Here is a 27592-nt window from a genome sequence, read left to right as displayed (position 1 = left end):
GTTCTATGGTTAAGAGAGGGGTACACAAATTTAGTGTTGAAAGAGGCTCGTTAAGATGATCGATCCACAGCCTGGGCATCTTCCAACTTGAGCAACTCAAATGTCAATACAGTTCATGATCCCCTTGTGAACAACTGTTTGACAATTGTAAAGATTTCTGAGAATCTTGACCTTTTATATGATACCATACAAGCTGACAATTTGAGGATACACAAGGTGTCTGTAAGATGGGCGTTTAGAATGTAATCTGTCAACCAGAAATGAACCAGTTTGGCATAGTTAGGCATTGCCTTTTCAGAGTGTAAGCCTCTGCTGTAAACGCATTGAACTCAACTTTTAATGATGCAGTTTGAGTCAAACTATTTGCAGCATGTTGGAATAATCACAGGGTAGTATTATACATACTTTAAAAATTGTGCAATGCAGTAAAAAAGGTGAGACAAGCTGGGACATTGCACGATGCATTTTAATTGGTCGTTACTCCTGACCTAATTGGTCAGGTGAGACAAGGAGCTACTCCTGACCTAATTGGTCAGGAGTAGCTCCTGCAATGCTCGTGAGAGTGAAGTCGTGTAATGTCAATGCATGGTCGAGGGGGTGAGACAGAGAGTTGTCCTGTGTGGAGATTAAAACCTTGGGATGTCAATGGATCAATTACATTGGATGTCAACGGGGACTATGTAGAAAAAAATGACAGTTTAATGAAGGTCAGTAATTGCTTTCAATCCCAGGCCATAGACTTTCCAATCCTCCAATTTTAATATCTCGCTCTCTCCCCTCACAATTACATCAGTAGTAGATATGATGATAACAATCTGAAATTGAACTGCTACAGAGAGAAGTCCCCAATCATTGTGAGCTGTCCTTAAACCAAGTAATTAGCACATCCTAAGAATTGTCCGACTGTCCTATTCATCACATAAAGGGCGGTGACATGGGCTAGTGGTAGTGTGTCACTGCTTGTTGCAGAGGTTCACAGCTGAAATCAAGTGGCTGCCCTGATTATTACTGCGGGTGAAAAAAGACATATAATATGCAGGCTAATTCACAGTGGACGTTAAAGACCCCTGACGTCATTCACACGAGTAGACCATTGTGTGCTGGCATCAGGTTCATATTTGTCAAATTTGATAATTGCCACAAAATTACTCAATTTGGATTATACAAAGCAATCATTGCCCCCCACTGTAAGACGAATGCCCGAGGTCACTCTTGCAAATGAGGCTGTCCTGGTCTCTAGATTTCTCACCTGGTTAAGTCAAATAAACTTGAAACATTGATGGGGGATGCTGCTCGCGTTTGTAAATAATAATAATCTCCACTCTTGTATTTTTCAGCTTTAAAAATTCACGTTTCACAAACTACAAAGGAAGTTTTGGATGAGTTTGGCTGTTTCAGGCTGGAGTTGCGTGGTGATGTGGAAATGAAGGTATACAAAGAGCCTTTTCTTTTGCAACTGCATTCATTCTGCACTTTGAAATTATATTTTACTGTTATTTACTGTTGCATATTTTAACAATAATTTCTTAAATATTCATACATGTGCATACATTCCAATCTTTCATGAGTAATAGTATTTAAATATAGGGTCTCATGAATGTAATGTGATGGCTTTATACATATATATTCCAAATTAGCTCCAAATTGGTTAATTAATATAGTCTTGATTATCCCAATGCCATTCATAAGCTTGTAATGAAAACGACTGTTTATTACTCATGTGCTTATGTACATATAATAAATAAAATACGTATTTTCGAATTGCTTGATTCATAATCTATCACAGCAATAAATTGACCGAAGGGCTGAATTTGCACATGTACAAAGGCAATTTAAAATCCATTAAGCAAAATTCCTATTTATAGCTGTGTTCTGCCTGACTTTGTTTTGAAAACAATAAAAATTTAGACTCATGTTTGTGCTTCCATCATGTCTTTGATGCCTATTATCCCTAAGATTGTACTGACCCACAAATAATCCGATTATTTGCAGAGTAATTATTCCTGCGATCTATTTTTCATGGATAATAGAAAGAATACAGAGAGGCATTGTCATAACAATGAATAATGTGAAGATGTTATTAAATGGAGAGGAATTTTGTACTAAATGTGTTGTATGAATTTCATAACAGGTGAAGTATTACACTTTGCTCTCAATAAATAAATATGTGCATCAGATGTGCATACAAATGATAATGTTCGGATAGGTGTTAGTGACAACCTAACCATTGTTTGGCTGTCAATTGCAAAATACAATGTTTAGATACGTTCATAAAAGCTTCACGAAATGGGATGGAGCAGTGGTGCAGTGGTTAGCACACTGTACTATAAACGCAGTGACCTAGATTTGATTACTGGCCAGAATAAACATCGGTGGGGAATAATATCTGAACTGGTCCTGGGCTCCACTTCAACTAAAACCTACACTAATCAGCGTGGTAATGCTCAGTCAAACAATCACCATGACTGAGACAGCATGTGTAGGATTTAATCCAGCAGTGGATTGACAAATGGCTGTTTATTTTTTGTATCTCCTAAATCTCTGATAGGAGCTTTTAAAAAAAAAAAATAGAGCCTCCTGGTCTTAACAAGCTGTTACCTGGTTGAGATGGCATCTTTATTTATCCATAGCTTTGTATAACTGCTATAGGGTCCCTCCCATATCATTACAGATAAGAGGAGCTCATTGTGCTGCATTTACGTTTGTAAATGATAACTGCTTATTGTAATTGTGTTGCCTGCTACACATTCACCACTTGGGAACGCTTTCCCTCTCTTCCTCGTAACTGTCGTTGTTTGCAGGGAAAGGGGAAAATGAGGACATACTGGCTTCTGGGAGAAATTGAGGAGAATCCAGAAGCATAACAAATGATTCAACCAAGATGTAAATATTTTATTATATTTGATCACTTGAATTATTTTGATTGTAACCTTCCTTGAAGAGCAGATGGAATTGTTTCTGTTTATTAGTACTGTATTTATTGCACTTTTGTATATGTAACGGGATATTTTCAAATCATTTGCATACCTACATTCACTATGGATGTTTGGAAGATACCATGATAAATCATGAAATTAACCCTGAAAATGTAGCCTGGACTCCAATGGGATTGCATTCTATTGTTCATATTGTAAATAACACTTTAAACTATTTTGTTAAAATGTGAAACATTCTAAATGTGATATGTTTATTGAATTTATATTGACATGAACACCACAACAACATGTAACTTTGTAGCAATACTGTGTTTAGCAACACGTGATGAATATAAAAACAAAATGTAACAAAAACACTTGGAATTTTAATACGATGGATTTGATATGATTTACAGTTTCATTTCGCACACATTTAGTATTACAATTTTGTTTGGCGGGCATAAAATATGTGCAGTCTAAAGGTAAAAGGTATGTGAATTATTGTATCCTTGGTATATATTATTCTGTATCCTGTAATAAAATGAAATTCACTGGCGTCCACTTTTTATGGGTTAAATATTAAAATTGCTTCATTAAAATGGTGTGTCCAGGCGCTCGCTGATTGGTTTGCTAAAAGTGGTGTTCTTGAGAAAGGGTTTCTCTCTTGACTTGATGTCTGTTACTCCCTAAAATAAAATAAAATGCACATTATAAAGAATCCAAGTACTGTATATAATAGAGGACATTAAAATATCTTTATTAAGGAGTGTTTCCTAACACATCTATAGTTACATATGTGAGTGGTATTACAATATGGAATACTTTCTTGCAACTTTGAATTAAAATTGTGCATATTTTCTTATGGCTATAGTACAATAAACATCAAACAATATCAAGATAATCTTGCAGACAAACAATCATATATTTTTTGTGGACATAAAACCATTACGTGGGTAATTTCACATCTGCTGTAGAGATGTACTCCGTATGAATGCTGTTTATTTAGATTGTTATCATTACCAAAACATTACATATATGGCCAGGACAAACAATATTATGGAGATGATGCCAGCGAAAAATAATGGATTTAATTAATGCGTTTATGTAAAATTACCGTAGTTTTTGCCAATAGAAAATTAGTCTTATATTTTGCATCCTTTGCTATTTCCATTGAAAATATGTGGTAACTGCCTTACTGCCAACACACGGCTCAAACAGTTGGGAGTGTAGCCAATAAAACATGTTCAACCTTTATATATCTATTAAAACTTTTTTTTAAATACGAGGTGAAGAAATACAAATTGAAATCACATTACGTACAACTGAAAATGCATATGCGATTGTGGGAAATGAGATGACCATGTATATAACAGTAAAAACCCAATTCTGTAGAGGTGGAAGACAAGCCTTTGTGAGGATTCAAAATAAGACACTGGGGAAATGAAGCGTTCTTGCCCTCATAAAATCAAGATGGAATTAAATGGTAGTACAATTTACGATAAGCATAAAGGTGGTACTGATGATGATGATGATGACGGTAAAAATGTTACTGTGCATGATCGAAAACAACTGTACAAAACTCTTCCTCAACAAAATCTCTTGTCAGCCTTCCCCATCGTTTCCCAATCGCTCATCGACTAACTCTCCAGTGCAGCACAGCGACGTAGTTACCTTCGAATTGCTCGTTCATGAAGTCACATTATTCGTATGAGATTGAAGTAATATGAAGTATAACTCGAAAAATGATTGTATTTTTACATTTATTGTTTATAATCAATGTTATATGTATGCTATTGCAACAGTTCCAATTGCAAAATGTGCTGTGGTATTTTCTATTATACAATAATATGAAACACGTTTCGAAAGCGTTCAATAACTTTGGGCACCATGGAATGTATACTTTTTTCCAGTAACATTTGTTCTTCCATTCTTGATGGCATTAGTCTCTTATGCAGCAGCACAGATATTAAAACAAAGGACAAAATGCATTGTCGGTTCATACATTGTATCTTCTGAATAACAAAATGAAGATTACTCATTTCAATGTCCAAATACAGAATTGGATGTAAAATCAAAACTCACGGTTTATCTCTTTAGATCGGAAAAACAGTGTAGGCTCTCACCTGTATGTTGTTAACATTATTGGACCAATAGGTGATTGGCTGCTCTGTGTGATAATCATGTGCCTGCAAACAGCAAGAGAAGTATTAATTGAATGTAAATTTGCTATCGGCTAAGGAAAATGCAAAAGAGAATGAAAGAAAGCACTGACTCATTTCTGAGTCAAATGGATTTTAGTTTCCGTATATGTAGTAGTAATAATAAACTCAGAAAATACATAAAAAATACGTTTTGCAGTTGCAGACGATATGTCAAACTTAACTGTTAATCACAAGTGGTCAAGCCTCTGGCCTACCTTATTGGGCACAGGGGGCTCTGGTTTGAAGGTGTAATGAAAGAAAGCTTGCTTTGTTGTTGAATATTGCTTGGGTGGAGGAATTGGACTTGACTTCTCCAGCACCTCCTTGCTGCTCATTAAATCATACAGAACCAGCATTTGACAAAAATGATTATTGTGCACTCTATAAAGCACTTATTAGACACCAGTATATCTATCTGTCACAAATATCCCTGATGAAATACGTTGTAAAACTAGTTGCTGCTAAGCAAATCGTGTGGTGATGTGGTAATACAGAATATGTAAAGTGACTTTTCGATACAATATTGAGCAAAGGGAAACAGTGATGATATTGTGGCCTCGTTCCTTTCCAAGTGTTACCCACAACACCTGTTCATCCTTCACCTCTCTCTTAACCACAATGGTCGTGAGGGCACCACCGATGCCTGGGCTGTCATCTCTGTTAACAGTTGCCTGTCCTTTGCGGTCTTTGTTAGGTGTTGTGGCGGCTTGTCAGTCCATGATATCACATTTGTCATACAGTTGATCTGGGGTCATTCACTTTTTTTCCTTCTCCCCTGCCCTGTGAGATAATGTTTGATCGTTCCCCCTTTCGTGTCACATGTCTCTTCTCCTTTACTATTGTCAGCAGTGGTTTGTGTTCACCCACTTTTGTTAGTAATTTAAACTCGAACTGATTAATAAATTACCGATTGCATAATTGTTCCACCTTAATTGGCATAGTTTCTGTATCAGGGCAGTGAAAAACTTGTTGAGACAGAGATACCAAAAAGCCACATGGACCAAATATCTTTCAATTAGCCTTTTTGTACTAAACTGTACTTTCCCTCCTGCCCTACCCCCAAATGTGCACTAAATAATAGATTTAGTATATTGATGTTAGAGGTGAATTCAATAAAAATTCATATGTATTACGAAGTCTATATTGAAAGTGTAATATTTAATTTTAAGATGTGATGAAGCCCAATATGTTTATACTGTATATTTGTTCCAGAAAAGCAAGCATTGAAAATGATAAATGACAATTATAGATTGGTCAAATCCATTAACAGAAATTGCATCTGCATTATATGATTATTTATCATAACATATTGAAAGGTCATGCTGTAATAGACTGCCATGTATAATATCAGGATGGAGATTATATTTGTACTGGATGTCAAGAAATAAATATGTGGCAGCTTTAATAATATATTCAATGCACTGTCATAGCTACAAGACCTTGAATTTCACTATTAAAAAAAACCCTGTTTAAGTAAACACACGGTAAGCGTGTTTTGAAAACAAAAGGTTACACATATATTTAGATAAAGCAAAACTGACACATTTTTTCAAATATTGCATGTCATAAGAAACTTACAACAGCAAACCATAGCGTATGAGGGTTAACAGCCTACTTGCTATACTGCCATTTACTGAACACCTAGCAGCCCTGCAGGTTGAGAGTCTCATGCATATTAAATCAGCATGATCCACAAATCCTGCCTCCATGGTACTGGGTTACACGCATGTGGTATGATACCATGCAATATTAATCTTTACACTTTCCGTACCTTATTCTGTCACGAAGAGTCTTTTCAAGTAGCATCTCCCTTTTTCCTGGGGAAAAAAATAATAATCGTAGTGGAATGGGCACAGATTGCTATGGAAATGTGTCCAGCGGCTGTACCGTATAACATTTGTCAACAATAAACATTTGTGTTTGATCTTTTTGCGTAGTTTATTTTCTTTGACCAAGTGGTTTTTGGACAATATTCTGAGAAGTTAATTCACAATCGTTAGTATTCACACTGGGACTCATCAATCTTTACGTTGAGATACATGATCATGATACTATGCTTGCATAAGTTGGGGGTCTGGACAAAATCATTAAATTCAATTCAACATTAATCATCATCATAATCTTGATGATCATTTTCATCCATCATTGTCACCATCATCATCCCTCCCACGACTCATGTAGAGTTCCCACAATCATCGCTTGTGCTCCACAGATAATAGGGTAGATGTAGTGCCCATTCGCAACATTTACCTCTAAGTTGTGTTAATAGAAGGGCCACTTTGTGAATAGAAATAATCATGGTTCAACCCGATTCCATGGATATTAGCTGTAGCTAAAAGGAGTTTAACTCGACTATAAATTGGAAAGGCATTTAAATCAGCAGTGCACTGGAATCGTAAGTGAAAGTATACCATACTCTGGCCAGAAAACCATCACCTCGTGAGTACGAGTGCATGTGTAACGACATAAATGGGCCGTTCTATGGCGATGGTGTGTTTACTATACACGAGGGCTCACTAGAGGGAAGATTCCGGATGTCACGGAGGTCGGGTCACGACATGACACTCTGGGTGAACCCGCGAGAGCACGTGACCGGACGAGGGGGCACGGGGGCCCCCAGAAGGGGGCGAGCGGGCCACGTGATGTGGACCCAGACTCTTCGCGAAGGATCGAGAAGGGGGCGTGACCAGTGGTGGAGCTCGGTCACGCCACAGGAGATATAAGCTGAGCCCCGAGAGGGAGCGTGGCTGTTCAACCCGGGAAGAAGTCGTCTTCTCCGATCTTCGCTCTTAAGTACGCAAAGACACGACGGCGTGTCGGCAGTTCTGGTTCAACCATATTGAGAATCCGTTCAAGTGGTTAGGTGGTTAGGAACGGTGGCCACCACCTTATGTAGTTAACCTGTAATGTGCATAGTCGCTAGGAATGTACATAGTTAACCTTGGAACGTTGAATAGTGTTGGTTGTGTTAGAGAATAAAACGTGTTGCCTCCCAGTCTTGGTGTGCGCCTGATTAGAACTCACTACACGTGTTATGGAGAAAATGTTCCTCATCATAATAACATATACATTGGTTGCACATTGGGTTTAATTGTATAAAATTAGCATTGTTTTTTAAATGCTCCAGTATTTCAGATACTGTATACTAAAGACACCAACCTGCCTCTCGCTACTCACCTTTGGTGCGAAAAGCTGTGTTAGTTGGCAGGCTGTCGATGTCTTGTCTGGTGGGCTCAACACCCCTTGCTCTTGTGAGTGTGGTGCTCTCAGTGCTGCAGTGGATTCCACAGGGCGGACCAGTGGCGAGGCCTTTATCCTCCTCCACATGTTGCCTCATCTGATGCAAAGACATGGCCTGATTTTGCTGGCTCGTATAAAAGAGCACACGATATAAAACAAAACAAATTATCTCCATGACTGAGTACGACTGCATTTTGGCCATATTTATTCAGCTTGATGTGTAAATATTTGAATGATTTTGTCATGCATTAACCCTAAATATATGAAATTATACTCTGAGTAGGCTAAATGGACTCCATATTCTTAGGTTATTTCGGTAAAGTCTATCTACATGACTTTACCGAAAGAACCAAGGAATATGAATTTGTGAAGTCACGCAAGTGTGAAGACTCAATAGTCCAAGGTTGTATACTTCCTCACCAACTAGAACTATTATATGCGGAGGAAAAACTTGCCACAGTATTCAAATAAAATGTATGCCATTTCCCTGAACTCAAGCGGTTATAATGCAACTATAGTATAGTTCTGATGTAACGGTCATGGTAAGTGTGCAGGATGCCTTAAAAATGTAGAGGAGTAATGTGAGCAACCATGAGAGGGCATATAGAGGGAAGTGCAAGCGAGTTGACAGCGGAAGATGACGTCATGTCCAGGGGCGGAGCCAGGGGGGGTGACAGGGGTGACATTCTCCATATAAGTGTATGACACTCGGTCTGGCGGACTCTGTGCAACTGCATTGTCAGAGTGCGTCGCCAACCGATGGCGTCTAGTTCAACAGCCTGACGCTCTAATCATTCTTGAAATTAACATTTGTCGAATGTCACCCCGGCCTGAAATCCTGGCTCCGCCCCTGGTCATGTCACGGGTGCTGTAAGGGGGTACCTTCGGGAACAAAGGCGGGTCCGAGTTAGGGGGAGGAGCCGCCCAAGGGGTACTTAATGGGGACCCCGTGACGAGGGCGGGGTCGTTGTGGGAGCCCGGAGTAAGGATCAGCTGCAGGAGGTCTCTCCCGCTCGTCGCCGGACGGTGTTGGCTGAACCCCCGTCCAGGGCAGACGAGTGGGAGAGCCAAGGGGAGTAGGGCTCCAAGTATTCAGTGAGGATCAGCTGAGTGAGAGAGTGGGTTCTTCTCTCCTCGTTGCCAGGAAGTGTTGGATGAGCCCCCGGCCCGAGTGAGAGAGCCCAAGGGATAGCCGAGGGTAGGACGACATAGTGTTCGGGGGTCCAGGGTAAGGACCTAGAATAGAGAGCACCTACCCCTGGTGTGAGCTTGAGTGCTGAATGTAAGTGTTTAATAAACGGTAACAGCCCTTATAGTAAATTCCGTCTCTGCGTGGTTCTACTATACAACAAAAGTAATGTCTCCTGTTTGTATGCCTCAATACATTTCTATAGAACGCATACAAAGGCTAAACTAGTGGAAGAATTATGTATAAACTTTCATCTTAATTTTTATAGTACATAAAGCGAATTAAAAATATGGACTCTGATAACGTACATGGAAACAGCTGGAAAGTCTGCAAAACATGCAGAGATGTATGCTTGTGATGACATAAATAGGAATACATGGATCAGAGAATATACACAAATTAAATACATCATGTTGACTCTTCAGAAAATAAAGTGGTCTTGGGCAGGATGCATTACTGGAAAAAATGATATAATATGGACAAACCTGGTGAAGGTGTGGTAGCCAAAGGAAAGATCAGCTTATGCGCTGGTGCCAGATGATTTGTGGCATTGCAGGACTGGTGACTGTGGGGAATTCTTAATTCAGCAGTAGACAGTACATAGCTCATGATACACAACTGTAGATATATATTCATGGGAATGGCAAGAACATTTGGCTATTTTCAAAATTTACGCCATTATTTTTGATGCACATACACATACGGGGAACCTGGCGTAGCATTTCATAATGTTTGAAGGCTTTATCAGTGCCACTTTGTCAAGGTATTAACGGTGAATGCATTTAGTCGTCGTTAAGCTCCATCAACAAATCAACAGCCGCACCTCCGATTAGCAGTGTTGGATACGTATGGTGCGAAAGAAGTTCTACATACATACATAGATGCTTAAATATTTGCAAAGAGCACTATGTGTTGCAGTGCCATTTTTGGAACATCGTTCACATAGGCAATTCCACAAAGGACAAAATTATGATCATCTGGATGTGCTATACCAGGTTTGCAGATTAGTGGATGAGGCAGCACAGTCCACCAAACTATGCAATGGCCTCTAAAAATGTATCAATGCTTTGCAATCTGTATACATACAATGTTGAATTTTCCCATAGACTCACTTATTTGACAAAATGCTGCATATATCTATCTTCAAATTACCCAAGCTGATTCATACTTGATTTGAAGCTTTCGTGACTGCAGGAATCCATACTCTTTGGTTCTTTCGATAAAGTCACATAGGTAGAAAAATAATAGATCACGACGTTTCGATCGCTACACAAGCAACCGTCTTCAGGTGGGAGCGAGAAACAGGCTGCTGAAACAAGTCCTTATATATAGAGGCGGGAGGGTGGGTGCCGCATCGGGCAAGAGGGTGGGGGCTGGAGCTTGTGCTAAGGAGGTGGCCATTGTATTGTGAGAGATTAGCATGTCAATGTTTATTGACGGTATGTCAGCCACTAGGGGGCTAGAGCGCTGAACAGGGTGAAGGAAAGGTAGAGCTGAACAAGGTGAAGGAAAGGCGCGGAGATGATCGAGGGTCGAGTGTAATAACGTTATATCAGCCAATAGGGGGATAGAGTGCGCAGCAGGAGACACACACAGAGAGAGACAACAACAACCGCCATTTGCCATGGTGACGTCACCACGACGCTTGTGCCAGGCCATGTGCACTTTAAGGCCACGTGAAGTGTCGAACGCCCGCTGACAGGAGGTCACGGGGCAGACCCAGGTGCCATGGGTCGACTGACTGAGATGATTGGCTGATACACCACCTGTGCCCCCTACTGTGCCAACTTGCTGTGCTTTAGCCACCTGGCGCTCCGCTCGTTGTTGTGAGCGTCGCTCCTCCACCCTCCATTGTTGTTGGAGGGCCGACTGCCTCCAACTGCCCAGTAACATCCTTCATGAGCCTCCTCCACAGAGGCCGATCTTGACACCGCTGGTACCAGTCATCGGCAAGTCCACTCAGCTCCACATCCTCCTGTACCACATCACTCCATCTCTCCTCTAGCCCGTGCCGTGCCCGTTTAGCCCCCTCGTTCCGGCCGAACAAAAGCTGTTTAGGCATGCGGTGGCTGGGCATGCGGGCTACATGGCCCAGCCAACGCCGCCTTGCCTGCCGTAGGAGCTCACCGATGGGACTTTGTCCAGATCTTTCAAGGATTTGTGAGCTCCTCACACAATCCAGCCTAGTAAAACTCAGGATGGATCGTAGGCAGGCCAGCCTAAATGTTTCTAACCGGCGAAGATGTTCCATGAGGGGGGTCCACGTTTCGCAAGCGTAGAGAAGGAATGACCGTGGCCGAGAAGACCTGGAGCTTCGTGCGTAGCGAGAAACCAGGTAGCTTCCACACAGCATTATGCAACCGATGAAAAAATGCTGCTCGACTGAATCGGAGTGAGGGACACCCACAAGTTCTTCCTGGCAATGTCACCCCATGCCCAGTGCATTTCTTTTGAAGCTGCGTTTAGTTTATTTTTCATTTAGCACAATCGTTTTTTTTACTTGAAAATGTTGTCACACATGTTTTGCCCTGTTTTTGCTGTATCCATAATAACTATTACTTTCCTGCAAAAGAGATTAGGGGGGGGGGGGATTTGGGGTCACTATGCCCTCGGGCAGTGTGCAAAAACAACTGCTGTCGATGGTGTTACTCCGTTTGACAAACGGCGTGCCTCGTAGGTGGCATGGCAACAGAGCCCCCACCTGAGCCGGCCCTCACACATTGCCAGCGAACTTCAAAAGACGAGAAGCGTTGCATGCTCGGTTCGAGTGCGTCACACACCAGACTCGCTGGCGACTGAGATACCGGTAGATATGTGGAAAGGCCAGAAATGTGAATGTGTACATGAAGTGACGGTTACATCATGTACAATTAAGGTACCAGGACATAAATAAAGTGAAAAACGCCTTTGAACGGGGGGAGGAGGGGGGGGGGATGCTTGACAATAGAAGTATGTGAACAAGAGATTAACAATGGAAAACTATTCGTGAAAAAGCTGGTGTACATCTATAGACAATGTGTGTTACACCATGCACAACAGGGCGCATATGCGATGGTCAAATAAACGATGCTGCTTCGATAATTCCACCCCATACATTTCCTACGCAAAAGCACTGCTGGCTAGGCATCTCTCCTGCCCCGTTGAGGGTTGGCGTGTCTAATTTGATTTACTACGACACCTAGCAATGCTCCCGCGTGGGTGGCAAAAAATAACACACGCAAGAAAAAAACCTGGTAAATAGGTGATAATGGTACCGGCACCCGCAGGAAGCACTGTGGGCTTGTTCTGAATGTGCAGGATGAAAACATAAATAAAACATATGAGCAACGTATAACGTTGTTTTGTTTGCAGAACGTGAAACAAAAAATATAATCATTGCATGTTAGACTAACACAATAATCTGACTCACAAGGATTTTGATAAGTCTTCTGTTCCTAATGTAATTCTATATATATAATTTCAGCTGTGCAATGTAAGTATTCAAATTTTTTGTTATGTTCTCAACAATTAGCTGTCAATGATTGATAAAGATTAAGGTAATGTGGTGGTCTATATTTGTATTGTTGGGATGCTGTCCTGATTTAAATTGTCTGACCTCATGTGCCATTTCGTATACGGACAAAGGGCGGGGCTAACCTGAGTAGTGGTTGGGGTTGGCAGAGGAGGAGGTGTTGCCTATGACCAAAAAGCAGGGCCAACGTTATACATAAGAGAAGCAACTAAATGCGTGTGCAGGGCTTTGTGATTTAGCGGGCGTTGCTATGTAAATGTGGGCTAGGATAACAGAGGGGCGAGCTATTAGCTCATCATGTGTCATGGTTGAGCCTCCCAGATAAAGGTGTGGGTGACGATGAGGGTGCGTATCGATTGACAAAGCCGCGGAAAGAAGATGACGATTACAGATATGCATGAATATGATGAAGAGAATGAAGGACGATGATGATGGCAACGAATTCATTTAATGATGTGGAAAATGTGTATAGATATAAGATACCTCATATACTGTCCTCAAATGATGTTGTTCTTGAAACCAAAATATCTGAACTTGTCTTGCAGATGTACTCTTTAAACAAGTTCATATTCGTGGCTAACACTCAAACGTTGCCGAGTAAATACTAACTTTGGACTGGCATCCCTGAAACGCAAACAGAAAGGCCACCCTAGAGCTGCTGAGATGTGTTCTGTCAGGTAAACTGTGAGAATATAGGATTGATATTCTTGGTTCTTTCGGTAAAGTCACGTAGAAGGGAAACAATAAAATAATAAAAATATAAAACAATACAATTATCACGACGTTTCGACTGCAACACAAGCAATCATCATCAGGTGTGAAAACCACAGCAAGAAAATTTGAAAAAAGTGGCGTTTTTAAAAATTACTTTATTGTTTCCCTTCTACGTGACTTTACCGAAAGAACCAAGAATATGAATCCCTACAGTCACAAAAGCTTTAAATCAAAATATAGGATTGATTGGCAGAATCTGAACTAACTGTAGGATTTAGTACCGAGCATGCACGCTGAATGATCTAACCTGACAATAGCATCGAGCTGCCCTACCCCATACACAATGTGTGGAAAAATACAATTAATTGTTATGCTCATAATACTTTAATAAAATTCTGTGCATAATAAACCATATTTATATAAGCTCGATTTAAATGGTTCATGCCCCCCATTTAACCACTTGAGGCATTAACGTTAACTGCAATCTTCAATATGGGATTCTTAAATTTAAATGCGAATTTGAATCACGACAATTCATAATCACTCATGTGGCAAAATGTTCCACTCCCATCCTCACCCACCAGGAACACTACCTTCGCTTAGCACCTTCATTCTGATCATTAACAACCAAGGCCGACAAGGCAAAGGCCTTGGGACTGCGAACCCAGAAACTCTTTTCACCTTCTCTTTTTTCCCACATATTATGTCGGTTTCAGTACTGCACTGTCCTCTTTAATATACTTATTGCGCTTTAACAAGCTATATCTCAGTCATGATACTGATATCCACGTGAACAATCCATAATTTTCTATTTCGGAACCGTCTGTATCAGCAGATCCACAAAGATTTTGGAAAACTCAAAAATTGCATCACGTGGATTTGCAATTGCTTTGTACACTACAATGGTAACGGTGTATTTCACACAACCATTGGAGTGAGACCATCAAAGGCAAGTACGTATGTGGACTTTCATCTTGGGTAGACATAGGACATTCAATTCATGGATTTCACTGGTGCTAGTTCAGTGTTCTCAATTGGGCATAAACGCCCTGAAGAAACGAAGCCTCTTATGTAATTTACGCTTTTAATGATTCTCCTTCAAAAATGCCTCGCCACAAATCCAGCATTGCTTACTAAAATGTTAACTTAATGCCAGATTTTGTGGCACTGCAACACGATTGCTGATCTTCATATCTATTTGTACATCTGGTTGTTTAAATATTGCCTTTGGAAAAACCGAGTATTTTTGTTATCAAGACCATTTAAATAAAATAAACATGTGTTGTAAATATATGACTTTGTATTTACACATTTGCAGATGTTCATGTATTCGCAAGACACGAGTTACATTTAACAGGATGTCTAATATTTAATAAAGATCACTTTCAAATGTATTTAGATCGCATATATGAATGTGTTACTTCTTCTTAAAAGTAAAATACTATATTGTACTTTGATCACAATGTGGAATAATATCACACCGGTCATCATGTGTACCCTCAATGAATTTACGGTAAATAGTCAGGAATACAGACCTGCCACACAACATATTTTGTTAAATAATGATACTTTTAATAGAAATGGGTTTATTTATACATATTTTATTTTAAAGGGGTTGTCTGTTACTTAATACCTACTGTAATGAAACTATGCAAATATCTATTTAAAGTCTGGTCATCATATCACATTACCATTATTTTATTATGATCAGGCCCCATGGTGTTTAGTACAGTCTCCAATTCGTATTATCCACTCCATCTCGCTGGACCCTCTATTTGCGTGCTACAAAGGGTAATTTGCCCGAAACGTCCCCTGTTACAAATGTTTTCACATCAGGCTAAAGTGTTGCGTTTTTCAAAAAACACATATACTGTACTATCAATTGGTAATTTCATGAATAAACACCAGGATTTCATACAAGCACAACTCTGTACAATAGCAAACGCAATCCAATTAAACCTCTAGTAGTATAAGAGGCACAAACATAACACAATACATTAATTAAATTTGACATAAAGAGAACTTTCGTGAACAATTGTCAACCGAAGGCGTCCTTACAAACCCGCAGAAATAACTCTAAAAGCAGAGACACAAGCCCATCAAATGTGACAACTTAAACGCTTCCACGGCCGTGTACCTTCTCCACGTTCTTTTGCCGAGGTTTCGTTTCCAGCAGCTGAGTCTCACCCCCACTGTGTGGCGATGCGATGTTTCCTCCGGGTTAAAACAAACACCCGAAGTAAAAAGAAAAAATCAGTGCCACAGAGATCAGTGTGAAGGAGAAGGAGGAGGTGGAGGGGGGGTTTCTGAAGCCAGTCGAGAGCTACAAACTCTCTCGGCGTGTCAACAACAAAGCAAGTTGCCGGGCAACACAGAAGCGCTTGTTGTGACGATGGAGAAGCGGAGGTGGGGGGGGATTAACACTGACGCGCTGCGCACCGAACGTCTGTGACGAATATTTGAAAGTTTCGTGGGTCTCCCCCTAGGTCGACTCAGCCTCAAAACGAGAGTACCTGGCGCTGAGTGTAAACATCGCCACTGGGTAGATAAAGGCGGCCGGGCGCTCTAACCTTCATAGGTGCTCGATAACAGCACTTGCCCCAAATATGAGTCTGTGACAGTCCTGAACGTGCCCAGGAAACTTCTGGTAGTGTGCACCACCCCCCTACATTAATGTTACACCCATGTCCTCTTCGTGTAAGTCAAGCTACACTATTTTGTGATAGCAACCATGATCAATCCATTGCTAGATGAAGATCGCCAAAAGTCGCTGCCATCTCTCATGTATGTTGAACTTCTTTCGCACCGTACGTAGCCAACCGCGCTAATCGGAGGTGCGAGCGAAGAACAACAAACTAAACACAAAAAAGCAGTTGTAAAGAAATGAGTTTTGAATCTAGATTTGAAAGTGCATATGCTCCATCTCACAATCATTATCACATCTCATGATTGTAAGATGAAATAATCCTCCGATGTGGTGATATGCATTACATTTATGTAATGCATTTAATAATTCAGTGCATCCATTTGCACTGTCAACGCTGCATTCCTGTGGCAGAGGTGACTGTTTTTTCTGTGGTACAGCAGCTGTTTATTTTGTCGTCGGTGGTTGCTCAACGAGTTTTAATTATTGTATTTCATCACCACCATGGTTGCGAAATGGAGACATTTATACTCCACTAGAAACACTGTGTTTGCATGCTTTCCTATGTATGCTGCCTCCTGAATAAGATTCCTGGCTACAGCTTACATTACTACCTCGTCATATTTGAACCAGTCATGGCCCTTTCACCCCCCCCCCCCCTTCACAAACACATTGACCAGTGTGATGAAGTATGGCCAAACAACCCCCCATGACCTACGGTGTGGAGAGATTCGTCCAGCAGTTAATAGAGAAAGGTCAGTGGATACTTTCCTTCATTAAATTACTTTTCACCACTGCATGCCTCATGTCCTATTTATGTTCGCTATCCATGGTTATCATGTGAAACGACTCTGACGACAATATAATGAGAGCCACTTTATTGGGACACTGCCACAATAACGGGACCCCCGGCTTCGTTCTTGTCTTCAGCTTGTAAAATTCATCCGAACGTCCCCAACTCCTCGTGCTCTCCCCCTTTTGCACTCCCCGTGCCCCACTTTCTGGAACCTTCTGTCACAGTTTTTTTTTTCCCCCTTAGCCAATCCCTTGTCCTTCCACTCTCGCGGATCCTCTCTGTTTTCCGCCTAATCCCGTTCAAACCATATTCCTCCAATCCCTTTAAAAGTCTGCCTCCTGACCAATACACCCCGTAGGCCTCTTTATACCCATCGGAGAACCTTTTGGTTATTTTCGAATGGCCGTTAGGCTGCACATTGGCTTGGGCTAATTTTTCGGTCATTACACATGGATAACAATTGCAATACTCAATACCCTATTGTCAGCTTTAATTGCAGGTAATGTTTTGCCTTTAATCCATGTAAACTAATTTTAGCTGGAATATGCTTACGTCTGACAGGGTTTCTCTCAAGTGCATGGCTACATGTCAGACGTTTTATACTGAAGCCGGTCACATTGTTGAAGAAGGCAGCAGACCAGAGCAGCATAAGACTTTTCTCCAGATATGTATACAGTATTATTTTATGTCCTAGAGAATTTTATTCTCCCAATGAAAAACTAAGATCTCAAGTAAACAAAAAAATGCAGTATACTATGTATATTACATTCATATTCACGACAGCGCATACCATCAATTGGAGACGTGAAGCCAAGCACGCATGTCATGAATATTAATGAGATCTTGTGCCACCCAGTGCCAGTAGAAAGTCACTGTCTCATTAGTGGTGAAATTCTTTCAGAAAATTCCAGCAATAACGGTAAGTTTGGCTTTGGAGAGGTGGTTAACTAATGCCAACGCAGACGAGACGGGGTCATGCAAGGTCATGCAAGTCATTTCAAATGTAGAATACGTAGCGGCAGTTACGGAATTTACATGAAAAGGTAGAGTATAAATACGAGACATGTCATGATGCATCGATTCGCCAATTAATATCGCTTCTTAAATGCATGATAGCGCATTGCACATTGCATGTACGAATATATTATTTTGTATTTATTTACATTGTGTATTATTGGTTCAAATAATAGAGAAGCTTCATTTTATAAAATCACATCACGACCCAAAATCATAACACTGTATCAAATCGTGAGGGAGTGAATCGTTATATGGCAATGGAATAAATATTTAGAATTTTGCATACATGGAAGGCCGATGTTCACTGGATATAACATGCTTAAAGAATGCATTTTATACATATAAAAAACCAGTGAAAAAATATAGATAGCAGTAGCAAAGCACGTGGATGTTCTACAACATCCAAGGCCACAGGGTCACTGCATTCCATGCAACAAATAAGTATATAGCTTTGGAACTGCCTCAGTACAAACGCACATCCAGTGATCCTTATGGCGGTACCCCGGGGTACCAAATAACACAAAATATCCGAGACAATTAAATATTGTATTTCTGGGACACTATTTTTACCCAGGGGTGGGCTTCACTCCGCGACTGGGGGTAACAATAAATCGAGGACGTTTGCGCTGAAACCCTGAACGCTCGCACGCACCGTGGTGGTGCATCGTGAGTACAGCTCGTAGTGTGTACAACTCTAAGTGTACAGCTCTAAGTGTACAACTCTAAGTGTACAACTCGTAGTGTGTACAACTCGAAGTGTACAACTCGTAGTGTGTACAACTCGTAGTGTACAACTGTAAGTGTACAACTGTAAGTGTACAGCTACAATTCGTAGTGTACAGCTACAACTCGTAGTGTACAGCTCTAATTGTACAGCTCGTAGTGTGTACAACTGTAAGTGTACAACTCGTAGTGTACAACTCGTAGTGTGTACAACTCTAAGTGTACAGCTCGTCGAGATGAGTCAATTGCCGCATCGCCGACCATCAACAGACTAAAAACGACTGCATCACGGACATTGTGCGAGAGCCGGGTTACTATGGTACCCCGGGGTACCGCCAAAAGATTCATTTGTTAGAACAGTTCACGATAAGACGTTGCACTTCCAAGTGGTGACATGTACATCTCGAATTCCCTACAAATGATGAGCTTAGAGTTTTACCATGTCCGTTTATGGCACAATGCTGTATCTGACCGTACGCACCTTAATTTGCAAAATAACTTTATTTAGATAATATTTATGTTCTTAGCTCTTTCGGTAAAGTCACGTTGAAGGGAAACAATAAAATAATAAAATATATATAAACAATAAAAAAATTTCTCACGACGTTTCGACCATAACACAAACGGACGTCATCAGCGTAATTTGCCGCATTGGTCGATGTTGGTTGATGAAGTGGTGGGGTGCAGAGGCAGGTTCAGATGCTGCTACTCTTCACTTTACTCTTGGCTTCATCGTGCAGCACGCTAATTAATCACTTTGCCAACACTCCACCCCTCAGATTTGTTAGCCGCGGTGAAATGACTCACCTTGTCTGCAATTTGAGGCATTGTCACGATGTGAGTTCTGATTATATTACTGTATTGCCACTGTGGTCCATGTTGAATTCATAGTGCCATGAAACTATGGACGCTTTCGTGTTATTAAAACTAAACATTAATTTAAATGAATACGGATGGCAGTATGAACACATGACGAGTTGTGACGTGCCAACCTCTTAACAATGAGGCATTTTGCAATAGCAAACATCAAATTCATCCGGTTGAAATTTCCCCACCTTTCCAATGGACTTATCTTGGGGAACGTATACAGCTCAATCTGCATTCTGGTTCAATAAACCATGGAACACTAGATGTATGTTTTAATATATGCGTATGAATGAGTGTTTCAAAATTCAGGTCGGGAAGAGAGGAGTGGTTTTTGAGGGGAGGGGTGAGACAGGGATATGGATGGGGAGTAAGATGTAAGCAGATGCACTTACTTTGGTTTGTATAGTTGTCTTTATGTATGACCAAGTGACAGCCCATTGAGAATACAAGTATCTTTCAAGGCTATAAACACCGGTGTAAGTCCATGCATGGCACTCCGTGTGACCATTCACTTGCCATTGTGGTTGTCCACCCTTCAGCCCCAGACCACAGGGTAACACAGCCAACTAATTTCAACCGTCTGGCATTATTTACAAAAAAGGCATATACATGTCCAACTTTGCAGCTCCTATGAGATTCATTGTTATGCGAAAACGTCAGCCGCTCACATTCGATTTTGCCACCTGCTATTTTTTTAATAAAACAGGACCTCTAACTAATCAGAATGTGGACCCTAACTAACGCTTTGCAGGTGCAATGCTAAAATTCCTGCTCTTTCAAGCGTTCTTCGTCCACTCCCAAAAAAGCATTCCATCAATCAGCATGTCTTTCAGCTGTTAAACAATTCTGTGGAATGGTTTGACAGCTGATGGGACTCCTCGGAATGGTATATCATTCTTCGTTGCATAATGTCTTTTTTAATGGGTCATTATTTAAAATGAGTTTCATGCTGCTGCTATTCAGATGGGAAATCATGTGAAAAGCAGTTCTGCCAATTAAGTTCGCAGTTTGTTTAAATAGCCAACATTTGAATTATAATGCATGCAATACATATGCGACTACGTACACACTAAGTATAATCAAATTATGTTTGTATGTAAGAGCATTTTCTTGAGCACGAACATTTCCTGCTGCTGGATTCTATTTGCACGCAGCCTTTCAACCAGCTCCTGTTTATGTGCTGGATAAAACGTGCATGCTCATAATTAAGTAGCCGCTGTACGTGCAGCATCAAAGATAATGTACCTTAAGTAAATATTAGCATTACCAGAAACATGATTATTTAAGAGCAAGGTTTGTTCAATTAGCTATTAGGCTTTAACCAAAATGAGGATAAGCCATTACAATTACGAATATGCCAAAAGTATGCCTGTTTCTTATGATATAATGTACACGAAGGCTTGGTTTCCACAAACTATTTAAACTTAATGTAAGGTATTTATGAATATCTTTCACTGCTTTGCACAGTGGAATGTGTGAATAAATATGGTTCCAATAAAAAAAACTCAGTTTTCAAGGCGTTTATATGCCTTCTATACTCATATAAATTGAATGAAAAAATTTGCTCGTAAAGTAAAGGTATTTCGTTGGTATGTAATGGTTTAACTCCCCTGCATGTCCCCTCATCACATTTCAATACGGGAATGAATTATTTTCTCATTTGTGCTGTCCTGTGTGCACTCATTCATTTTTACCAACCATCTCATTTATTCTGTCTCATGAGCACGGCCTGCCTCATTGTTTTTCATTTGTAACATTTGACTCTGGTCTGTCTCATTTGTTTTAAATATATGAAGAGACAACTCGCATACAATTTGCATGAATTGAAAGTTATTTTTGCAGTCATAATTCAGTCTATGTACAGGTAGCGTGCATGTGGGTTGAGCAGCAGAACAATTCTCTACGAACCCCCCGGTGGCGCGAGTTGTGTTCCCACTGCCGCAGGTAACATCGGTGGAGTCATATCTGAACAGTTTTTTTTTACTCTACCCCCCCCACATCACGAGCCCACAGTGACCACCGTGGTAACGTATGGTCAAAATGTGTTCGCCACAAATGAGCCACAATACCTTGCTGATCTCGCCAAGGAGCATAAACCATCAAGCGAACTTCGGTCATCCTCGCAGAGGCTTTTGGCCGCGAGCCATCGAACAAAGACGGTCGCTGTATCGCTCCGCTTTCAGATGCGCTTCTGCGGCAGTTTGAAATCCTCTTCCTTCCGATATGAGGAAACCACTGGAGCTATGCACTCTTAAATTTAGATTGAAAACTAATTTCTTTGGAACTGCTTTTTGTGTTTAGTTTGTTGGCCTTCCCCCACACCTCTGATTTGCACGGTTGGTTACATACGGTGCGAATGAAGTTCAACATATATACAACCAGCACAACAGCATAGAATGGGGAGGTCTTCATCCGGCAAAATATTGATAAAGGGATGTAAATAATTGTGCGTGTCAGAAAAAAACCGCTGTATTGATAAAGAGTTATTTCCTCTTATTCTTAGCTCTTTCGGTAAAGTCACGTTGAAGGGAAACAATAAAATAACAAAATATATAAAACAATAAAAATTCTCACGACGTTTCGACCATAACACAAATGGTCGTCATCAGGTGTGTCGGTTTGCATAAATGTATTTATTTTTAAACCTGATGACGAGCGTTTGTGTTATGGTCGAAACGTCGCGAGAATTTTTATTGTTTTATATATATTTTGTTATTTTATTGTTTCCCTTCAACGTGACTTTACTGAAAGAGCTAAGAATATGAATTACTGCAGTCACGAAAGCTTTAAATCAAAAGTTCTTTCCTCGTTTAGCACACCCGTGAGACTTTGTAAAATCCACAATGAACACTTTCCATTTCCTTACGTCTTGTGCAATTATTCCCATTGCTATTACGAGTATTCCTGCCATTTCTGTTTTTCCATCTTGTTGATGGTCATCTTTTATTTTTTCAATCCATCACACCTCTTTTCCATGATGCTCTCTTTTTTGTTTGTAATGCCACTTCTCATGAGCCACTCTTCCAGTATCGATTCATTGCCCAATCGATTCATGGAACACTATTTTGCCTGCAGTAATACATCTTATCAATTCAGTTTGTCTCATCGTCGACTTTGCCCAGATTTTAAAACCATGCAACACGATTGGTAACACATTTTCTCTTCACCCACGTAAATATTTTCTTGAGAGTACCACGTTCTCACAGATACGTTGATCGCTTATGTAAAATCACTTTTTACTAAAGGTACTGGAAGTGGTTTCTCATATCCTCATTGGAGCTCTCTAGTTATTCAAACTTACTTAAAAACTGCAATTATTTTGCTCACATTGCATGCATCAAATCGTGTGTGTAAGAATTTATAATTTTTGGACTCATGAAAATCTTATGACAAATTTACTTTAAGGTTAATGGTTGCAACAAATGTGGTAGAAAATTATGTGATTTAAACATGGTTACATCTTCAGTGGTTTCACTGTATCCAGTAATAGCAAGTTTATACATTGCCAATTACCACAACATATGCCTGTTTCACAATAAGGAATGGTCCATATTTTCACTAAAATTAGATTTTTCTCCAATATACAATCATTAAAACGAATTTAAAACCTTACAGTCTTATCACGTTGCAATTACGGCATATTCATTTATTTTATGCAAATGATAGAGAAACTAGGAAAACATAATTCAACTGCCACTAATTTGCGATGCGAAATATTTACAAAGAAATGCTAAGAACCAAACTATGATTTGATTTCCACGCAGTCCGGTCGAACCTTGCTGGTGTGTGCGTGCAGTTCACGCGTGATGCCGATTGACCGTGCCGGCTGCCACCTCTTCTTCACTCGTGCATGGAGGAACTTGTTTAGCAGGGTGCGCCCGAACACATGCACAGGTGGAACCGAGAGACAGAACAGAAGAGACATGTGGAAAGAAGGGGCATGTGGAAAGAATGGGCATGTGGGCCTACTCCATGGAGTGTGGAAGCGGCATGCACTCTGGTACAGTAATGCACACCCTATAACATTTTAGTTAGGGCCTAAATAAACCTACAGCACGCATATGCAATTCCTGTGGCCAGACCACAATGTTCCATCCTGTGCTTGAATTCCACGACTCTGTTGTGCTGTGCAGTGTTGGAGTTATACATGACTTGCTGCTCGTTGTCTGAGTTTTCAGCAATATCTGACCACGCATTACCATGGATAAGCGTAATTCCACTGTATAGAGGCAAAACCAGGGCCACGTGATACAGAGCCAGATTGGCCGATGAGCTAAGAGGCTGCAGGAAAAGGCCGTTATGTAAAAACTCTGAGTGTGCTGTAAGGAATGTTTTTGTCAAGGTATAGTCATGCCATATGAATATGTAGTTCGGAACAGTGAGCTGTAGACAAATATGAAGAAGAGCCGATGCATTAGTGAGTGTGAATGTTTGTACATGTTTTGTATGGATGGGTAGACTTTGCCCACGTTGCCCACTTATTTCATATGTTCTTACAAATGCAATGTCGATCCACAGGATGGTGTGAAAGCTTAAATGTATTCCTCCAGAGCCCCTTGATGATCAATCTTGCCCTGACTTTGTATGTTTCGTGACTAACCGTGGCAACCACTTGGGTGATTTTGAGGTGTACCAACACCCATTTCCGAGGCATGGCGACTTAAATACCGTTCCTGTATATATTTGATGGGAGGAGAATGCAATTAAATTTCAGACAACATGCATCTTCTAGTTACATTTACATGTTTTCAGGCCAGCTTTTATCCATGGAGCACTGTCTAGTGAGTAATAGCGGCATTATTTTTTTAACTGATGACATCAGATTACAGGGCTGCTCATGGTTGATATGAGCGCTTAATGTTTCTCGAAATGATATGTCAAAAACCCATCCCCCCGTGTGAACATTTGGAGCACGCTTGAAAGGTTACATTCGTCTATATTTTAACGTCGAATTCTCAGATGACAATATAATTTTACATTCCCGTACTCGGCTGTGGATTATTTTTTTTTACAATTGTGTTCTTGTGAAGGGGCATTTAACGACATTCTCGTGATGTAAAAAAAAAACCTCTCGTAGCCCTGTTCTTCCAGTTGTAAGTTTCTTCCATAATGTTACATGTACGGTGTATTCATGTATGTGTAGTGGATTAACACGCGCATGCAGTGGGGGGAAATGGTAAAGACGCGCGAGTTATGGACAGTGGGGGGGGTTACGTGGGGCCGGCCAGGTGTGGCGGCGGGAAACTGTGCGGTAATGACGGGCCAATTAAGCTGGAGCGCGATGTACGGCTGTGATTGGCTGGGGTTGTTGTCAAGGGCGAGGTGGCGCCGGGATGTCTGGGAATAGAGGGGGGCAAGTAACAGGTGCGGGGGGGGGCGTCGGTGGCACGCGGCCTAATTGATTGGTGAGTAATGAAAACGGGGACATATTCGGGAGACACGGGAAGACAGAGGGGAGTTGTCGCTGGGACAGGAACGAAGCAGGTGTGGGAGAGACGGGGAGAAGACATTGGAGACAGAACAGCGAGCAGTGGAGCAGAGACAAGCAGAGACAAGGAGCGACTGAGAGTGATAGAGAAAAGCAGAGACAGAGTGAGAGAGAGGGAAACAGAGAGAGACATAGATACGGAGAGGGTATGGAGAGAGACAGGGAGAGATAAACAGTGAGACACAGAGAGACAGCGAGCGACGGAGAGAGACAGAGACAGCGAGTGATGGAGAGACAGACAGAGAGAGCGAGTGACGGAGAGAGACAAAGACAGCGAGTGATGGAGAGAGAGACAAAGACAGCGAGTGACGGAGAGACAGACAGAGACAGCGAGTGACGGAGAGAGAGGCAGAGACGGCGAGTGACGGAGAGAGAGGCAGAGACAGCGAGTGACGGAGAGATAGACAGAGACAGCGAGTGACGGAGAGAGAGAGACAGCGAGAGACGGAGAGAGAGACAGACAGCGAGTGACGGAGAGAGAGGCAGAGACAGCGAGTGACGGAGAGAGACAGACAGCGAGTGACGGAGAGAGAGACAGAGAGAGATGGAGAGAGAGACAGCGAGAGACGGAGAGAGAGACAGAGACAGCGAGTGACGGAGAGAGACAGACAGCGAGAGACGGAGAGAGACAGGGACAGCGAGTGACGGAGAGAGAGACAGGGACAGCGAGTGACGGAGAGAGAGACAGAGACAGCGAGTGACGAAGAGAGGGACAGAGACAGCGAGAGACGGAGAGAGACAGAGACAGCGAGAGACGGAGAGAGAGACAGGGACAGCGAGTGATGGAGAGAGTAACAGAGACAGCGAGTGACGGAGAGAGGGACAGGGACAGCGAGTGACGGAGAGACGGACAGAGACAGCGAGTGATGGAGAGAGAGACAGAGACAGCGAGTGACGGAGAGAGAGAGACAGAGACAGCGAGTGACGGAGAGAGAGAGACAGAGACAGCGAGTGACGGAGAGAGAGACAGGGACAGCGAGTGACGGAGAGAGAGACAGGGACAGCGAGTGACAGAGAGAGAGACAGAGACAGCGAGTGACGGAGAGAGACAGAGACAGCGAGTGACGGAGAGAGAGACGGAGACAGCGAGTGACGGAGAGAGACAGGGACAGCGAGTGACGGAGAGAGACAAGGACAGCGAGTGACGGAGAGAGGGACAGAGACAGCGAGTGACGGAGAGAGAGACAGGGACAGCGAGAGACGGAGAGAGAGACAGGGACAGCGAGAGACAGAGACAGCGAGTGACGGAGAGAGGGACAGAGACAGCGAGTGACTGAGAGAGAGGCAGGGACAACGAGAGACGGAGAGAGAGACAAAGACAGCGAGTGACGGAGAGAGAAACAGAGACATCGAGAGACGGAGAGAGAGACAGAGACAGCCAGTGACGGAGAGAGAGACAGAGACAGCGAGTGACGGAAAGAGACAAAGACAGCGAGTGACGGAGAGACAGACAGAGACAGCGAGTGACGGAGAGAGACAGAGACAGCGAGTGACGGAGAGAGACAGAGACAGCGAGTGACGGAGAGAGGGACAGAGACAGCGAGTGACGGAGAGAGAGACGGGGACAGCGAGTGACGGAGAGAGGGACAGAGACAGCGAGAGACGGAGAGAGACAGAGACGGCGAGTGACGGAGAGAGGGACAGAGACAGCGAGAGACGGAGAGAGAGACAGAGACGGCGAGTGACGGAGAGAGAGACAGAGACAGCGAGTGACGGAAAGAGACAGAGACAGAGAGTGACGGAGAGAGACAGACAGCGAGTGACGGAGAGAGACAGAGACAGCGAGTGACGGAGAGAGACAGAGACAGCGAGTGACGGAGAGAGAGACAGGGACAGCGAGTGACGGAGAGAGAGACAGGGACAGCGAGTGACGGAGAGAGAGACAGAGACAGCGAGAGACTGAGAGAGAGACAGGGACAGCGAGTGACGGAGAGAGAGACAGAGACAGCGAGAGACGGAGACAGCGAGAGACGGAGACAGCGAGTGATGGAGAGACAGACAGAGACAGCGAGTGACGGAGAGAGACAGAGACAGCGAGTGACGGAGAGACAGACAGAGACAGCGAGTGACGGAGAGAGAGACAGAGACAGCGAGTGACGGAGAGAGAGACAGAGACAGCGAGTGATGGAGAGAGAGACAGCGAGAGACGGAGAGAGAGACAGGGACAGCGAGTGACGGAGAGAGAGACAGAGACGGCGAGTGACGGAGAGAGAGACAGGGACAGCGAGTGACGGAGAGAGAGACAGAGACAGCGAGTGACGGAGAGAGACAGAGACAGCGAGTGACG

At 42.1% G+C, this 27592-nt stretch overlaps 2 protein-coding genes across 10 annotated transcripts in view; one reads left to right on the top strand and one right to left on the bottom strand.

Moving 5' to 3' along the window:
- LOC116952159 (atrial natriuretic peptide receptor 1-like) overlaps positions 1-7040 on the top strand; it is a 105797-nt gene extending 98757 nt beyond the window's left edge. For all 3 annotated transcript variants that reach the window (XM_076065442.1, XM_032971648.2, XM_032971390.2), the window contains 2 exons: positions 1338-1429; positions 2802-7040. In XM_076065442.1, coding sequence (XP_075921557.1) covers positions 1338-1429; positions 2802-2864 — 155 coding nt within the window. In that variant the 3' untranslated portion in view covers positions 2865-7040. The remainder of the gene's footprint in view (positions 1-1337; positions 1430-2801) is intronic.
- LOC116952903 (sperm-associated antigen 8-like) lies at positions 2872-16147 on the bottom strand. 7 transcript variants are annotated; one of them, XM_076065487.1, is made up of 7 exons: positions 15908-16146; positions 13540-13680; positions 8294-8453; positions 6888-6933; positions 5332-5443; positions 5039-5101; positions 2872-3601 (listed from the first exon to the last, which is right to left on the bottom strand). In XM_076065487.1, the coding sequence occupies exons 3-7, from the start codon at positions 8451-8453 to the stop codon at positions 3509-3511; spliced, it is 474 nt and encodes a 157-aa protein (XP_075921602.1). In that variant the 5' UTR covers positions 13540-13680; positions 15908-16146; the 3' UTR covers positions 2872-3508. The 7 variants fall into 7 exon arrangements, with proteins under 7 accessions (XP_075921602.1, XP_075921605.1, XP_075921613.1 ...); XM_076065490.1 differs by lacking the exon at positions 13540-13680 and adding an exon at positions 9239-9462; XM_076065498.1 differs by lacking the exon at positions 13540-13680 and having other exon boundaries at positions 4998-5101; positions 8294-8480; positions 15908-16147.
- Between the last annotated feature and the right edge of the window lie 11445 nt (positions 16148-27592).

Source organism: Petromyzon marinus, chromosome 1 (genome assembly GCF_048934315.1).
Source record: "Petromyzon marinus isolate PM22_M1 ecotype Great Lakes invasive population chromosome 1, UKy_Petmar_22M1.pri1.0, whole genome shotgun sequence".
In the NCBI taxonomy this organism is placed as follows: Eukaryota; Metazoa; Chordata; class Hyperoartia; order Petromyzontiformes; family Petromyzontidae; genus Petromyzon; species Petromyzon marinus.
The sequence above is the reverse complement of the archived record's forward strand: the minus strand, read 5'-3'. Positions and strand labels throughout refer to the sequence as shown.